Here is a 17,552-nt window from a genome sequence, read left to right as displayed (position 1 = left end):
AAATATCTACCTTACTAGGGAATGTTTCTTGACCTTCCTGTTATTTGGGTTTTTTTCCTTCTACTAAGACCTTGCTAATTAAGATATGTAGATTTCCTGATGGAAATGTAAAAAATACCATTTGAAAACAATAAAAAGCTAAAACTCTCTGTAAGTCCAGATGCAATCAGACTGCAAGCCCGCAAGGCAGGGACTTAGTATGCCTGAATAGTGGTCTTAGATGCAGCTATTCTGGGAACTGTAAATATTTACAATTAATGTACTAGAAAACACAATTTTCTGGCATATCTGTGCTGAAGTAGCTTTGAAGTCATAGCATACCATAGGGAGGAAGAGAAAAAAAAAAGAATATATATATTTATATAAGTTCAAGAAACAGAATATGCAAACCCCTAAAAAATCAGTTGACAACATATCCCGAATTCAAAGAGATTACTGATATGATTAACATGAGCCGGCACTGTGCGTTCGCTGCCAAGAAAGCCGACCGTATGCTGGGCTGCATCTAAAGGAGTGTGACCAGCAGGTGGAAGGAGGTGATCCTGCCCTTCTACTCTGCTCTTGTGAGACCTCACTTGGAGTATTGTGTGAAGTTCTGGTGTCCTCAACATAAAAAGGACATGGAACTGTTGGAACAAGTCCAGAGGAGGCCACGAGGATGATCAGGGGACTGCAGCACCTCCTGTATGAAGACAGGCTGAGAAAGTTGGGGCTGTTCAGCATGGAGAAGAGAAGGCTGCGTGGAGACCTCATAGCAGCCTTCTAGTATCTGAAGGGGGCCTACAGGGATGCTGGTGAGGGACTCTTCATTAGGGACTGTAGTGGTAGGCCAAGGGGTAATGGGTTGAAACTTAAACAGCAGAGGTTTAGACTGGATCTAAGGAAGAAATTCTGTACTATAAGGGTGGTGAGGTCCTGGAATGGGTTGCCCAAGGAAGCTGTGAATGCTCCATCCCTGGCAGTGTTCAAGGCCAGGTTGGACAGAGCCTTGGGTGACATAGAATCATAGAATAGTTAGGGTTGGAAAGGACCTTAAGATCATCTAGTTCCAACTCCCCTGCCATGGGTAGGGACACGTCACACTAAACCATGTCACCCAGTTCTTCATCCAGCCTGGCCTTGAACACTGCCAGGGATGGAGCAATCACAACCTCCCTGGGCAACCCATTCCAGTACCTCACCACCCTCAGTAAAGAATTTCTTCCTTATATCCAGTCTAAACCTCTGCTGTTTAAGTTTCAACCCATTACCCCTTGGCCTACCACTACAGTCCCTAATGAATAGTCCCTCACCAGCATCCCTGTAGGCCCCTTCAGATACTGGAAGGCTGCTATGAGGTCTCCATGCAGCCTTCTCTTCTCCAGGCTGAACAGGCCCAACTTTCTGAGCCTGTCTTCATACAGGAGGTGCTCCAGTCCCCTGATCATCCCCTCGTGGCCCTCCTCTGGACTTGTTCCAACAGTTCCATGTCCTTTTTATGTTGAGAGCACCAGAACTGCAACTAGTGGAGTCCCTCAGGTGTCGGTGCTGGGACCAGTGCTGTTTAATATTTTCATCAACGACCTGGATGAGGAACTGAGTGTGCCCTCAGCAAGTTCACTGATGACAATAAACTGGGAGGAGTGGCTGGCACACCAGAAGGCTGTGTTGCCATTCAGCGAGACCTGGACAGGCTGGAGAGTTGGGCAGGGAGAAACTTGATGAAATTCAACAAGGGCAAGTGTAGAGTCTTGCATCTGGGGAAGAACAACCCCATGTACCAGTACAGGTTGGGGGTTGACCTGCTGGAAAGTAGTGAGGGGGAAAGGGACCTGGGGGTCCTGGTGGATAGGAGGATGACCATGAGCCAGCAATGTGCCCTTGTGGCCAAGAAGGCAAATGGCATCCTAGGGCGCATTAGAAAGGGTGTGGTTAGTAGGGCAAGAGAGGTTCTCCTCCCCCTCTACTCTGCCTTGGTGAGGCCGCATCTGGAATATTGCATCCAGTTCTGGGCCCCTCAGTTCAAGAAGGACAGGGAATTGCTTGAAAGAGTCCAGCGCAGAGCCACAAAGATGATTAAAGGAGTGGAACACCTCCCTTATGAGGAGAGGCTGAGGGAGCTGGGTCTCTTTAGCTTGGAGGAGACTGAGGGGTGACCTCATCAGTGTTTACAAATATGCAAAGGGTGGGTGTCAGGATGATGGAGCTAGGCTTTTTTCAGTGATATCCAGTGATAGGACAAGGGGCAATGGGTGTAAACTGGAGCACAGGAGGTTCCACGTTAACATCAGGAAGAACTTCTTTACTGTAAGAGTGACAGAGCACTGGAACAGGTTGCCCAGGGGGGCTGTGGAGTCTCCTACATTGGAGATATTCAAGGCCTGCCTAGACAAATTCCTGTGTGATGTACTCTAGGTTACCCTGCTCTTGCAGGGGGGTTGGACTAGATGATCTTTCGAGGTCCCTTCCAACCCTTGGGATTCTGGGATTGTGTAATTCTGTAACTGCACACAATACTCCAAGTGGGGTCACATGGTTTAGTGTGAGGTGTCCTTGCCCATGGCAGGGGGGATGGAACTGGATGATCTTAAGGTCTAACCGTAACTATTCTATGATTCTATGATTCTATATACTCAAATTAAGGCAAATTCTCAAGCCTTTGCTGCATCTGCACAGGCCTATATGCACAGGCCAGGCCTAGACTAAAATACTTGCAATGGGAACAGTAGTTGGCAGATGCTGTTCTTTAAGAGGGAATTATTTCCCCTGTGTGCTTGAATATTCCTCCAACTGCTGCTGGCTTTACTTGGATGCTTTGTTCTGTTTCCCAGCTGAGCTCCCATGCTTGCACACAGGAGCAGTAGCACAGCTGGAAGTGGATTAGAGCAATTTGGCGGCAGCAGTCCTGGGAGGAATTAAGCGCCTCGCTGCTGGAATGGGAGGCCTAAATTACATTATTATTTAGAATTGAATTTTAACTTCATTGCTCTATGGTTTCACCCTGGTGGGTAACTCCCTTCATTGCAATACACTTGGTGCGTCTGAAGTATGTTCCCCACAGCAAGGATTTAGATGAAGTTGTGGCCTTACTCAATAAAGTGTCCAAATCTTACATAAGCAAATGTCCAGATTTAAGCACCCAGCTGGTCTTACTGTCCCAAGAGGACTGTACACAGGCTTATATTTAACAATTGTAGAGCAAGATATCACATGACAGAGTCCAATGACTGGGTCTTCTGGAAGTCAATTTGCAACACTGTCGATGACTTCAAAGGGAGAAAGATTGGCCTGGAATCTGTTTTTCCCAAAACAGAATTTTTTTTGTTTCATGCATGCAAGTGTTCTTCATAAAATAATGGGGGGAAAAAAGGAATGAGACATAAATTAAAATCAATGTTGCTAATTTTGTTTATTAGATTGGATCCTAAATATTTGACCTTTAGCTTGAAAATAGTGCTGGGAATAAGATGACTAAATGGGAGTTGGAGACACAGTTCTTGTCTACATATTGTGATTCTTTTGATTGCAGAAAAATATCAGAATTTCATGGATCTGAAGCAAGAAGTACCTTTCGATTATTTGCTATAACTTCCTGCTAATTATATTCCAGTCAGTTTTGCCCATTGAGCAAACATGTTAGGATTTCATCCTTTAGCACAAAAGTTGCTTTCTGTCACAACAGAGAATAGGAGAAGCTCAAGTGTCTTTGGTGCACAATGACTCTTTAGGGGGGAAGATATCCTGGGTGAGGGATACCCAGCTGATGTCAATAGCTGGTCTGTATTCTGTACTGCAGGGGAAGGTGAACCCCCAGGGATTCATCCACTGAAAGCTCAAAACCAGTTATTTCCCAGACCTTAACCTGGAATCAGGATGACCCTGAACATGTGAGAAAAGCATCTACTCAGCAAGACTTTCTGCACCACTCTGAGGCATTGGTCCAATCATTCCCATGTCTAGAAGAGAATGACCTGATAGCCATGGAGAAGCCCTTAACACACCTGATTAATTGCATACTAGGAGAAAAGATACCGTGATTTTTTTTTTTTTGCAAGCATCTTAAGCATGAAGTCTTAATGTTGACTGGCAAATTCTCTGTGGCGTCGATGATGGGACAATCAACCTACCTCTGTTCTTGTTCTGAGACCTAAAGGTTGATGTTAGGGATTTTAAAGTGCCATGACCTGCCTATGCAACTCTGTCTTCCTCCTCCTGTTTTCTCCTATTTCTGTTAGAAATGGATTAAAGCCTGCCTTTCATTAGTCTCATTAAAACACTGTTCTCCTTTGACCACTTGCTGGAATTTCCAATGCTTTTTTAACCTGGGGACACTAGAACTTGGAAAAATGTTCATAATACTTGCCGCAACAGTACAGTCACAACAGAGAGAATATGACCTCCCTACTAGCACTTGAAAGTTTTACATATATCCAGACATAATTATAACTCTTTTTGCCTCTGCTCCCTTCAGAGAGGTTAAGTTGAGGCATAGTCACGATGATCCCTAAGTCGTTTCATGGGGCTTGAAACAAGAAATCTCAAAAGCAGAAAAACAATGGAAAAGAATTAAGATGTGAGTCATTTGTAAATCTCATAATCTCAAGGTTTTTGTATCTCAGTAACAATTTTTTTGGACACAAAGGGCAGAAAATACTGGAAACATTAAAATGCAACAATTTGAGACGGAGACTTGCCAAGTTAATGTGGTATTTCAATAAGCTTTAAAACTTCATCCTCAGGTGCTTCTGGGCTGCATTCCCCTCTCATGTGTCTTCCCTCCACCATTGCTGAAGTTAAATAATGTAGTCGACAACAGAGGAGTGCAACTGGGATTATTATCCTGGTGTAAACAAAAGCAGACTTTATTCCTCTACGTGCCTGGGACTGAAAGAATATTAAAGATGCAAGCATCAACAGACTGTGGAGGAGCGATCTTCTCTGCTTAAACGTTAGAACACAAGGGGTCCCCACAGCACTGTCTCTAAAGCCCAGTTGCACTCGCTACCAGAAGTTAACTTTAGCTCAAAAACATGTACTTAGTTTTCCTTTGTTAGTCCCAGAATCATCTTTTTGCTCTTTAGTAGTAAAACAAAACTTTACAATCTGAGTAAACATACAGCATCCTAAAAATCATGATACCAGAGTGATAATCTCATGCTATAAATACGTGGTTTTATAATCAGCCAGGCTCGGTGGTTTTGGTTGGTTTTTTGGGGGGTTTTGGTTTGGTTTTTTTTTTTCAGTTTTCTGATGCAAATCAGCTGCTGCTTGTCTGCATTTGTTTTAGGGACACCTGCAAAAGGCTAGCATTACAGGGGTCAGGAGCAGGCCCTTGGGGACGTGCTCTAGAAGTGATGCTTGTCACTTACGTGCTGCTGCAAGGTTACAATGATTTGTGAAATGCATGTTAGGTGCTGTTCTTCCTGGGGCACTTGTAGGACAGTAGTTTTACATTCACTTGCTTCCTCCCCTCAGGGTCACTTGGCCTCTTAAGAGACTGGGAAATGAATCCCTCTTTTTGTGTCATTTGAACACCTGTGTTCTCTTCTTAAAAAACAGCATTTGGAGCTCCAATTTCATTCTTTATGATAAAGTTACAAGTATTACATTTATTTTTTACCTCCACTGTAAAACCATGTAAGAAAAGGGAAGGAAGAAAACTGAGTTTTTAGTCTAAGACTAGAAAAAAGTTAAAACAAACTTTCTAGATGTTTGAAAAATGTGTTTGTTTAATAGTTTTGTTTTTTTTTTTTTTTTTTTTTAGAAAACTGTATTGGTTCACCTGTTTCGCTAAATTTAATCTGGGAGTAGGACAGATGGTATCACAAAAATAGGAAGATGTTCCTTCTTGTTATATTTACTGTTTATCCCCCTCTAACCTGAAACATAAGTCCATGGCTGGTGGACTGCTTTTAGTGCTTTCTTTTTGATTGCTAAAAATACTGGTTCTACCAACGTACAGTTTGTGGCTGAGGAGTGCTATTATCATTATTTTATATACAGGAATTTGGAAGGCAGGGAATTTAAGTCATTATATATATCGTGTAGAAAAGCTTGGGAAGAAGAGACTCAGGTGCTGTAAATCCAGCTAACCTCTTAAATTTGGATCATTGTGCTCAGTTTTAGGAAGGGGTATCTGGGGAATTCAGGTGTCAGTCCCTCTGAGACTTAGAGATGCCTTTGTGGAGTTTTTGAGACAAGTCTGCTGAAATATTTTAGACTTCTGGGTTGAAGTGCCAATCAATCAATCCACATCATCAAGAGTTTGTAGATAAGGTGGGGAGGGAATGGAAGAGGGACGGTAAGGGAGGGATCAGTTCACCTAAGTCTCTCTAAAAGCTATACATTAGTCATTCAATATTCCTGGCTTCTTTTGTGGTCAATGGAGAGGGAAATAAATCCATTTCAAAAGGGCAGTTTGATCTTAAAATATGGATATAAAGCTGGAATAACTTCGTTTGGCAGTGCCTTTCTTTTGTTGCTATCTATAAAGGAGACTTGAACAACTAGGTTGGACTAATTACCTAATGCTTTGATGGCTGAAGTCAGGCAAGGTGAATCTTGTCTGTAAGTCAATCATTAGATTTTTGATGTGTCTGTGTTCTTAAGGTTGCTTTGGGTATTTAACAGCTGTATTTCAGCTCCATGGTCCTTGAAGTCATGGATGAAGTGCTCCTGGGGTTTAGCACCTCAATTTCTCTCACTAGACATACACAGAACATATATGCCAACATATACAGAAATATATATACCTATTTATGCCTGGTTTAGACCATGTCTGAAAGGCAACTTATGACTGAAGTTGTGTGGCTGTTTGCCTGTGTGTACCCATGTTTTTGTGACTCATCCCACTACTGGTGTGAGCTCACCTGAACACTGACTAGCAGTAAAAATCCATTTTCAAATCACAGCTCTTACTGATTTTGATGATGATTACGATCTCCAGTGCCTTAAAAAAAATCCCTAAGAGAAATCCCTAACCAGGAAAGTAGAGTTGAGGAATAAGAAGCACTAATCTATTTTTCTTCTGTATACACAACTAGGTATTCATTGATTCATTAAATTAGGAGAAACAGATCACAACCTTTCAGCATGGTTGTATGGGCATTTATCTTTATTATGGGAACATGCACAACTCTCTGTTCCAGTGAATATTGAATTATTTATCTAGAGTGGAACATCTTTAATTGGAGGGTGACTCACCCTGAAACTCCCTTTGGCCCAGAGCTAGGCATCTATATGCCTTGGGTGCATGGGAGTATGCAACATTCATCCTCCTCTGAATTTCTAATGGCTCTCTTTGTGACTGCCCACTCATTTGCCTCTCAGTACAGGCACTGATCAGAGCTGGGGATTTTACAAGGAAATATGCCTGGAAAGGATGTTGCGATGCTCAAATTGGCAATGTACTTTGAGGATTGAGCCCTAATGTTTAAGTAACATGAAATAAAATGAGAGGTATAATCCTACATCACTTAGGTGAACCATGAAATTTAAAGGGTAGGACTCATCTCACCTAACTTTACCTCCCTGAAAGTTAGGTGTCTAGTCAGAGTTAGTACTTTAGGCTTCATCTGTAATTCATGCAGCAAGGAGGGCATGTGTGGAATGAGTCACACCAGTTTAAATCAGGTGTCTCAGGAAGCTGGAAGGAATTGTCCTCTGGAGATGCTTAGTACCCCTGAGCAGAGAAGGAACCTACATAACCAGCTTAGACAAGATACCTGACTCTGAAATGGCTAAACAAAAGAAATCAAGGCAGCACTCAAATCCCAAGGGTTATATTGAAATCATAGGGGAGAAGATAAACTGTTCAATATGTAATACAGTGGTGTACATATTGTAGTCACAGCTCCTCCATGTGAGAAGGATTAATCTATACAGATTAAAGTTACAATACTATGTTGAGCCTTCCTGAAAAAAAAATGAGCAGGGTGGAGAAAAAAAAGAGAGTGAAAATATGAATCCTTGGTCTTTAATCAGACTGTCAGGCTGGTAGAATGATATTTTCTTACCTTAAATTGCTGTTTCTTAGCTGGTTTTCCTCTCCTACCAGAAAACAGTACTGGGTCTCACATAATATCAAACTCTGTGAATCTGGAAGTGATCAGGCAAGGTGGCTTGTTTTTTTAAAGGAAAAATAAATCTCAGATTGTTTGTGTGAGACTGTGAATATTTATGTACTGTTCCCCCTTTTCCCTCATTGCATATTTCACCAAGTTCATTTGCGTGTGTTACAGGATAAATCTTACTGGAAGGCAGTGGAAGAAAGCAGTAAAAAGGAAAAGCATCAATCAGTGATCCAGGGTAGCAGCAGGAATCGTTGCTCATTTTTGTACATGGATCATTGTTTGTTGAACTTGCCTGGGCTTGACAATTAAGAAACTTGTGGTTCTACCGAGGTCAGTCTCAGGTGGTTTCAGATGATGGCTACAAAAGTCATTATGTTGCTGGGCTTAGATGACTTCGAGGTCTTGTCACTGTGCTTTCAGTGGTATTCACTTGTGAAGAGGGCCACATGTATTTTATTTTGCCTTGGAGAAAATATTTTGTGACAAAATGTTTATTTGACAAAAAATGCCGTGTGCGGTGTGAGTAACCTGAATTATTGGCAAATGTGGGTTGAATTTGGTGAATAATGACTTGTTTTGAAAAGTGAAAGTATTTTCTCTTAAACCTTTTGAAACAAAAGGTTATTCTTTTTTTTCAATTTGGAAAAGATGTTAATTTTGAAGATTACCAATATTTTAAAAGTGATGCGAAAATGATAGAATGTCTAGGCATGACTTATTTAACCAACCATCCCAAAACATGGCTTTCTTTTTTGTTTTTGTGCTTGTTTGGAAATCTTCTGTTATTTTTCTTTAAACTACTTTGTTTGCTTTTAAACTTCGTTTAAATAACAAACTAGTCTTGCTGTTGTATAACATGTTCAGTTTGGCAAAGAAACAATTGTTCTTAATGCTCTTATTGTGCCCTCTATGCTTTGCAATTCTTCCCATAATAACTATCAAGTAAAATTCTCATTCTGCAATGGTTCCGCTCAGACACATAAAACAGGAGTCATCTCACCTAATTTTAGCTATTTTAAATTTAGGTAGCCAGTCTGCCTGCTCTCAAAAGAGACAGAGAGAGGCTCCTCTGGTGGTAATTCTGCTTTTCCTAGGCTACTATTTTAGGACGGAATGATTTGCCTTCCAGTGGCTCTTTCAGGCCACAGAGTTTGGCATTTATGTGCTTTGCCTGTTTTGCTATTTCACTTCATCCCAGAATTGAACAAGGAAGGAAATATTTGGAGTTCAAGGAAGGGGAAGAAGAGTCCTTGTCTGACCTCTGCAAATGCTGTGGGTGTGGGCAGCCTGAATCAGTTTTACTTTTTCCAAACGGTTTTTATTTTACTACTTTCTAGTTACTTTCCATTTTAATTCAGCCTTATTTGACACACAGAAAGTAGAGATGGAAATGGCCAGTGATGATGGGAGTTTTATGACCAGTATTATTTTGAAGGTCAGATTAACTGATAATAATAGTCCCTTTTGGCTTTAAAAGCTTCAGGAGAAATCCTAACTCCACAGAAGTCAACAGTAAAACTTCCGTGGGCTTTGGTATGGCCAAAATTTCTTCCTGAGTGCCTAGTAACGAATCTTTGACATTTGTCCCCTCTTTCTTTCCCCCACCTCCCACTTGAAGTATTGCTCCATGCATTTATGTTTTCCAGTGTTTCGTTCCATTGTGGTATAACTACTTCAAAACACAACAACTTCTCTTCATCCCCTGGAAACAGTTGCACAGGCTAATAGTTTCAGGAAGTTTTTGCTTGAAGAGTTGAGTAACAGAGCCGAAGTCTGTTCTTGGTTGAACTGGAGTAAATATGGAATAGCTTGTTGACAATGCGGAGTTACTCCTTTTATGTCAGTGTAACTGAGAGCACAATTTTGCCAATTATTAACTTCTGTTACATTATTTATATTTCTGTGCATGTCAAGATTTGTTAATGTCATTGTTCAACATCAAGTAACCTTTTGCTGAAAACAGAGCGTCATTGTGAATTAGGTATCATCAGCTAAATTGAACCTCACCCTGTGCATTTGACAGATGGTAATACATTCATTAAGTGTTCTGTGGTTGCTTTGAGGTTGGAAAGTGCTATTTTTCTGGCTTCTAACTCAGGATTCTTAACTAAAGCTGTATAAAGCATAGTTTTGAAGGGAGAATGAAAATCACAAAGAGATCGTGAGGGTTGTATTTTTTTGTTAATACTGTTGTTTACTACTCGTAGGGTGACACAGCAGGACTGTGATTGCTATAAGTAGTCTTGGGCTGCATAAATAGCCCAGAGTGGAGGGTGAGAGCAATGGTTCCACCATAGATTTTGTATATACACAGCTAGAACTTCTTAAAATTTGAAGTTACATTAAATACACTGCCATGGAGGCAATACAATGCTTGTGCCTTTGCGCTTGGTGAATTCACTATCCAGAAAGATGGTTTCTAAGAGTTCAGACTTTGTGGCAGTTGCATGGGTAAGCTAAAGACAGGGCTCCTCTTGCGGAACCAGTCACATTTGGGATCTTTATGCTAATACTGAAGTCTGCAGAGTGGGGAAGTAATTGGAGGTAGAAATTCCAGAAGCAGCAGAGCCACATTCTCAGGCATAGTTCCACTCAGTGTTGTAATACTGAATCCTCCACCCTGACTTTACCAAGACAATGCAAGTCTGACATTAGACACTTCAGGAAAAGTTCTCCAAACAGCTGATTTAGGGGGCACCTAAACCACATGTAGAAGAGACTCCATTGACTACAGGAAGCTCATTTAATTTACTCACTTCACAGAAGATTAATCCCACCCATTGATTTGCAGTGGAGCCTCAGCTGTTATCAGCTTAAGTAGTTACTTAATGATGTTCCCAAGAGGAAGTTGCCAAGGGAATTGGCTGTTTAAGCATTTCTGAAATTTCAAGATCTTGCTCATAGCCTTGTTGAACTTCATGAGGTGTGGACTGGTGCACTTTTCAAGCCTGTTGAGATCCCTCTGGATGGCATTCCTTTCCTCCAGCATGTTGACTGCATCATACAGCTGGGTGTCTTGGCAGACTTGATGAGGATGCACTCAATCCTACTGTTCATGTCACTGACAAAACCAATACTGACCCCTGAAGAATGCCACTCATCACTGGTCTTCACTGTATCAAGCTTTTAACTTCAACTCTTTGTGGCCACAAAGAGCGCTTCTCCCATTTTTTTTTTCTAAGAAACTAAAAACTGTCCTTTTGATACCTCTCTGTTCTGGGGGGTCACTGGTGAATTCAAACATAGGGTGAGTTCCCCAGTCATGCCAGCATTATACATTTGATTCTCTCTGAGTTGTGACACTTAGAAACCTCTTGCTTCAGTATTTTTGAGACTCTTTTATTTATCCTTCTACTTTCAGTGCGCATTTCTCTGAGCACCTTCTCAAGGAACATGACTTAAATCATACAGATAAATCTGAATCTGTCAGGGCACCTAGAAAGTAGGATTTGCAACATGGATATTTGCATATGGATTCCAAAAAATAGCTTGAAAAACATTGGCAGACTTAAAAAATCTGATCCTGTACCTGAACTCCATCTGAAATGGCAGGTTTAGGATCTTAATTCTCTTAGCTTTTAAAAATTCTGTCACCATTCAGTTGGAAGAAATGCAGCTCTCCCTTCTTCACTACTCTTCAATTTTCATGGCTGTTATGAGAGATCTACTAGAATCAGAAGAGTTTTGATTAACTACATGGGGTCATTGGTGTTACAAGTAGTGATTCAGTTGTTGACTATCAGGATATGAGATTGCCCTGCCTATAAGATGTCAACAGGATCCTGTGGGTTCCAGCAGTGCCTGTGAATTAGGTCACAGATGTGCTAAACCCTGAGCATATACTTATTTCTGGCTGAAAGTTGCTGTATGCAAGTGCCAAGTATGAATTCAGATAGATGTTTTTCCCACTGTCACAAATAGGCTTTACTCCAGGCATTGTTTTTGCGACAGCCGTGACGCACTTAGATATATCAGTAAGAGCAAAAAAACCTCTAACTATAATAAGTTCCAGAAAAATTACATGAACGCATCTCACCTGCTGCTCCTGTCTGTGTATACACACCTAACTGGCCCCACAGGCTAGCACCAAACACCTAACATAGTACTGATACTGGAAATATTGCAGAGAGGACTCAGATGACCAACAATCCTACTGGGGGAAGGCGATACTGGAAAATGCTCAGTGCTAAGCCAGTTCTCTAAAGTCTGGATGAACAAAATTGAATTAAATAATAGTAATTTAATTCCACTGTCTCTAAATGAGTGCACTGTAAGAGGGCATAGTCCGAAGCTGACCAAGAGAAGGAGAACTATCTGTTCAACAGGTGTTGTGGGTCAAGCCAGAGACTGCTGAATCTTTTGAGTGTTGCCACGTGGGGGTATGTTACACACTATGAAATTATTACCCTTCAGTAGAAGTTGTGCAGCAGAGCACAGCTGCAGACAATTAAAGACACCACTGCCAGCATCTGACAGCAGAATGTCAGTGTCAAAATTCAATTTGGATTGATTAAATAAGGGATGGCAACACTTTTGTTTTATGGATGGCAGCACTTCAGTCGCTTTAGATGCTCTGCTTTCAGAAATGAAATTCTTTCCCTCCCTGCTATGTTTGTTGGGGTGTTTTCAGTTGGATTGCAGTCATTTCTCCAGTCAATCAATTAAGCCAGGATTTGCCACTGTGTCTAGGAGTCAGCCACAAAAGAGCTGGTATGGCTCCTGGTGCTTGGCCAAGAGGTTTCAGTTGGAGCAAAACATCAGGCAGCTTAATCTGACTTCCCCTGCTGGCACAAGGTTTAATGGATGTTAGGGCAGCAGAGAAATCATGTTCTGTGGTGTCCAGCTCCTGCTCTCTCAATGGCCCTGTGCATGCCTTGTTCCTCTCCATGCCAAAAGCACAGGGGTGGCTGACAGCAGAGGTACCTGTGCTAGCAAGCTGCTCTATGCTGGGTGATCCCTGAAGCCTTTTGAAGCTTGTGTTGTGCTCCATAAATATATTTACCTCCATATACCATCTGAGTAACCTGAAGCATTGAGTAGTCTTCCCCAAGTTAAATGGCAGTACATTACTCAGGGATATAACATTTTACAGGATTAGGCCTTAAATGCTGACTCCAGGCCAGATCTGCAGCAGGTATAAATCACTGCAGGTAATTTTCACCAGCTGAAATTCTGGCCCTAAGCCCATGAGTCATGTTGTTATTTTTTCACATTGTAAATTCTTGCTGTTTCTTATTTATATTGCTTTCTCACTTTGGGGCACTTGTCAGAGGCAAGGATTCCACTGTGCTTGTCACCCTTCAAATAGAAATGCAGAAGACCCTTCCTACCCCAGAGCGTTTGACATTTAAATACCATGCAAACCTGTGCACAGTCATTAAGCTTTCTGTAAGTGCATTACCACAATCAAGTTTTTCTATTATCCTGGCAGTAAAGTATAAGAACACAAATTCTGTGCCTGGGCTGATACTTTTAAGTAAAAACTTTGTACCCTTCTTTATACTATGTCTAAGTGGCATTTAAAGACCGGAATTTGTTGGAGCCAGCAACAGCGTGGGACATGGTCTTCAGTAAAAGGTCTAAAATCTCCTCTCAATTGTGACACCCTGTTGGAGACATGTCCGAAAGAGAATTTGCACCTAAGTTGAACATGAAGTGGGGAAAATCTTAACAGTGGTTGAATATCTCACCTGTGTAGCGCTGTATTTCATTTTTGTTAGATATCAACAGTATTATACAAATATTACCTTTGTTTCAGTTGCAGTGTATCTTACAGCTCCTTAGAGCTCTGGTTAGCATCTTCAGAATTATTGCTATTGCCTTCTAATTACTTGGGAAGAAGTTTGAAACTTGCAAAATTACAACTTCTTAGAGCTGAAGTAATACCGGAAAATTCTGTTTCATTACAATCCTACCTAGCTGTTTAGAAATATAAAGTAACAGTGTACAGGCCTCCAGTTTGCTGTGTGATGGCCTCAAAAGACCAGAGGAGTACTGTAGGATGTATGCGTTTTATTGGTGTATCATGCTGACAAGCTGTTCTTTCCTTCCATGACCTCTTTGTGCTAGTCAGGAGAAGACGTGGCACAGTAGTTTCCTGTGTCTACTTTTTCCAGCTGAACTTTACCATCAGGCAGACCTTGCTGGGTTACTTTGGAATGTGAATTAACAACAAAAAGATGGCTCTTACCTTTTTTTCTAGATACTACCATAGCCATTGACAGTGAGTGTTTCTAAATAACACTTATTTTGCCTCAATCACTTATTAATTTTTTTTTACAAAGCCCTTGAAAAAGGTTTGGTGAAGGCTCTGAAGAAGCTGGATGACTATCTGAGAACCCCTCTGCCAGAGGAGATTGATGCAGACAGCACTGAAGAGGAGAAAGTGTCTAAACGCAAGTTTCTGGATGGAGATGACCTGACCCTTGCTGACTGCAATCTTCTGCCCAAGCTCCATGTTGTCAAGGTAAAAGATGTCATACAATGGTCAAAGAAGCCTTATCTGACAATGAAGTGCCCTGCTCTGACAGCTGCCTGGTGAAGTCAATATATATTTCAGCACAGATACCTTAAGTAGCTTTGCTCCTCCCTATTTCCTAAAGGTAATTTAAGTAACGTATTAAATACATGAGGAAACTATCCCATCACTAATTAGTGGCAAAGACAATATTAAGATCTAGGTATCTCATCCCTTTATTTTTACCCAGCTGCAAGTAACAGAAATCTTTCATATTAATTAGTTTCCATTATTCCTAAGAGAGAAATCAAAACTTTAGTCAGTTCCCACCCATTTATAACTTCAGAGCAGCAGTCCATCTCTTCAGGGAATATTCGTTCCAGTTGGTATTTCACACAGAGAAGCTAACAAATGAAAGTCACCGCTGAGGTACAGGATTTAAGATGTACATTGGTCACTCGTATAGTGAAAACGGTGTACATCATCTTGACTTGTAAGTGTTGCATTTACTTAATTTATAAGATGACATGTTTCTTTAGAATAAAGCAAGTACCTGGCAGACCTTGGCAAGCAAATAAGCTAGGAATTAAAGCCATGCATCTAATTTGGCTCCGTGAGCCAAAACATAAACTGAGCCTGGGAGCTGACTGCACACATGCAAAGAAGGTAAAAAAAAAAAAAAGCAAAACAAAAGTGCATAAGCCACCAGGTAAGAAATGTGATAATATCCTCACAGAATTAGATCTTTATTTGACTTGTCTTCATTGGTGACATTGGAGTCAAGCAGTGCAAAATGAATATGAGGCCCTTTACATGTTCTTGTCCCCTTGGAAGAAATGAAAGATGTTAAAAAAGAATTAAAATCTTTCTCAGACAAGCATAGCCATAGGATATTGCCTGAAAAACATTTTACAGATGGAAGAAAAGGGTAAATTAGTTTTTAATTTGATGGAAGATGTGTGCTGGAAATTGTGAAAATCTTGACTTAAGTTGCCCAGTGGGTTTTATCTTCCTCATGTGTGTGTGAAGCAGCACTGAAGGCAAGAATGCTTAATTAAATGCAGTTTAGGACAGGACTTGGACTTGCATATACCAAGTGAATCCTGGTAATAAAAACAAATCACAGTCATTTCTAAGAACATGACTGTCCTGAGAAATCTGAGATGGGAAACAGCTCTACCATGTGCTTTAAAAATAAAGAGGAACTCTGTGGCACATATGTATGTAATTTATGCCCAGGAACAATTTTATACTGTCAGAAAAATTAGAGATTGGAAGCACTCTTTAAATTAACTAATCCGTCCCTTCCTATCAGCAGTTCATTCTGTCACCGCAGGATTATTCTATATGGTATATTCTTACAGGAAAACTGAAATGTCCCAATCCAGGAAGCTACTTAACCAACCAACGAGCTTTAAACACAGATTAGTCCCATTGACTTCAATGGGACTGTACAGGTGCTTAAAATTAAGTATGCACTTAACTATTTTCCTGAATAAGGGCCTGTTTTTAGAAATCCAAAATTTCCCTAGATAGACAATTTCCTAGTCTGACAAGTCTTGAAATAACCATTTTCTCTCCCAGTCTTATACTTCTGTTTCTAATGTCTGCTAAATCATCTTGGTTTCTCAATCATGGTACCCATACCACCCTGAATTTTTCCTATGCATGAACACAGATACAGCCTTCCAACAGCTGTAGGTGGTTACATCCTCTGACATCACTGGCCAGGCAAAATATGTTGCATATATTAAAAATACAGATACAGTATATATAAAATATAATGGTAAATATAATTGTAAAAATTGATATGAAGATATGCTATATAAAATTGTTGCTAATACTTTCTCTTAAACCTATCTTGCATTTTATGATTCCTATTTCCTGGGATGGACTCTTCATTAGGGACTGTAGTGGTAGGACAAGGGGTAATGGGTTCAAACTTAAGCAAGAGAAGTTTAGATTAGATACACGGAAGAAACTCTTTACTGTGACGGTTGTGAGGCACTGGAACGGGTTGCCCAGGGAAGTTGTGAATGCTCCATCTCTGGAGGTGCTCAAGGCAGGGCTGGACAGAGCCTTGGGTGACATGGTTTAGTGCCCATGGCAGGGGAATTGGAACTGGATGATCTTCAGGTCCTTTCCAACCCTAACCATTCTATGATTCTTTGATTAATTATGTAATGAGAAAGAGGAAGAAGCTCTCTAAAAGAGAATCTGGAGATATACCACTAACAATTAACTTTCTTCTCTCTTTTATCTTTGTTTAGATTGTTGCAAAGAAATACCGCAACTTTGAGTTCCCAGCAGAGATGACAGGGCTGTGGCGGTACCTGAAGAACGCGTACGCCAGGGATGAGTTCACCAACACCTGTGCAGCTGACAAGGAAATTGAGCAAGCTTACGCAGATGTGGCCAAGCGGCTCAGCAAGTCCTAAGTGACCTCAGTTGTGGCTCAGTATCCCCTTTTACAGACTCTTCTCCTTGTTGCCTTAAGATATACTTTGTTGTTATGCTATCTGGTTGGCATCCTTATGACTTCATCTGTTCAAGTGTATTGGTAAGGGACAAATCTGCTCCTCCCTTGAGGAAAGAGAAGGCAGCTCTAGTGTGGGATCATGGAGACCCTTTGAAATCTGAACCTAAGATCTTGCTCAACTAGTATTATTTGCAATCAGTATTTGAAATTAATCCACTTTAATAGATTCTTTTTTCATGTTGGGGTATATCATCACCTGTACTATTTCAAGGATGCTTTTTCCCCCCATGCTATTGAGATCCTTGAGGAAGGAGCAAAATCTGAGAGGGGCTGGGGGGAAAGAAGTATGACCCTAAAGGAGAAATGCTTTTAGCAGTTATATTTAAAACAAACAGTTCTCAGACTGCATATTCTGTTTTAGCAGGCCCAAGAGTTTATAGGGATTTATTTTTAACTTGGCACAAGAGGGGGAAACCTGAGCGAGTATGTCAGACTTGCAGATGCTACTTTGCATAGAATTTACATGATATTGTTGGATCTGAATATTTAAACAAAAGAGAGTGAA

General features: G+C 40.9%; 1 protein-coding gene across 1 annotated transcript in view; it reads left to right on the top strand.

Moving 5' to 3' along the window:
* Positions 1 to 17,248, top strand: part of CLIC5 (chloride intracellular channel 5) — a 53,455-nt gene extending 36,207 nt beyond the window's left edge. Inside the window, exons 5-6 of the mRNA XM_005146421.3 lie at positions 14,336 to 14,517; positions 16,779 to 17,248. Of these exons, the coding sequence (XP_005146478.1) occupies positions 14,336 to 14,517; positions 16,779 to 16,946 (350 nt within the window). The 3' untranslated portion in view covers positions 16,947 to 17,248. The remainder of the gene's footprint in view (positions 1 to 14,335; positions 14,518 to 16,778) is intronic.
* The last annotated feature ends 304 nt before the right edge of the window (positions 17,249 to 17,552 follow it).

Source organism: Melopsittacus undulatus, chromosome 3, assembly GCF_012275295.1.
Source record: "Melopsittacus undulatus isolate bMelUnd1 chromosome 3, bMelUnd1.mat.Z, whole genome shotgun sequence".
NCBI lineage: Eukaryota > Metazoa > Chordata > Aves > Psittaciformes > Psittaculidae > Melopsittacus > Melopsittacus undulatus.
The sequence above is the reverse complement of the archived record's forward strand: the minus strand, read 5'-3'. Positions and strand labels throughout refer to the sequence as shown.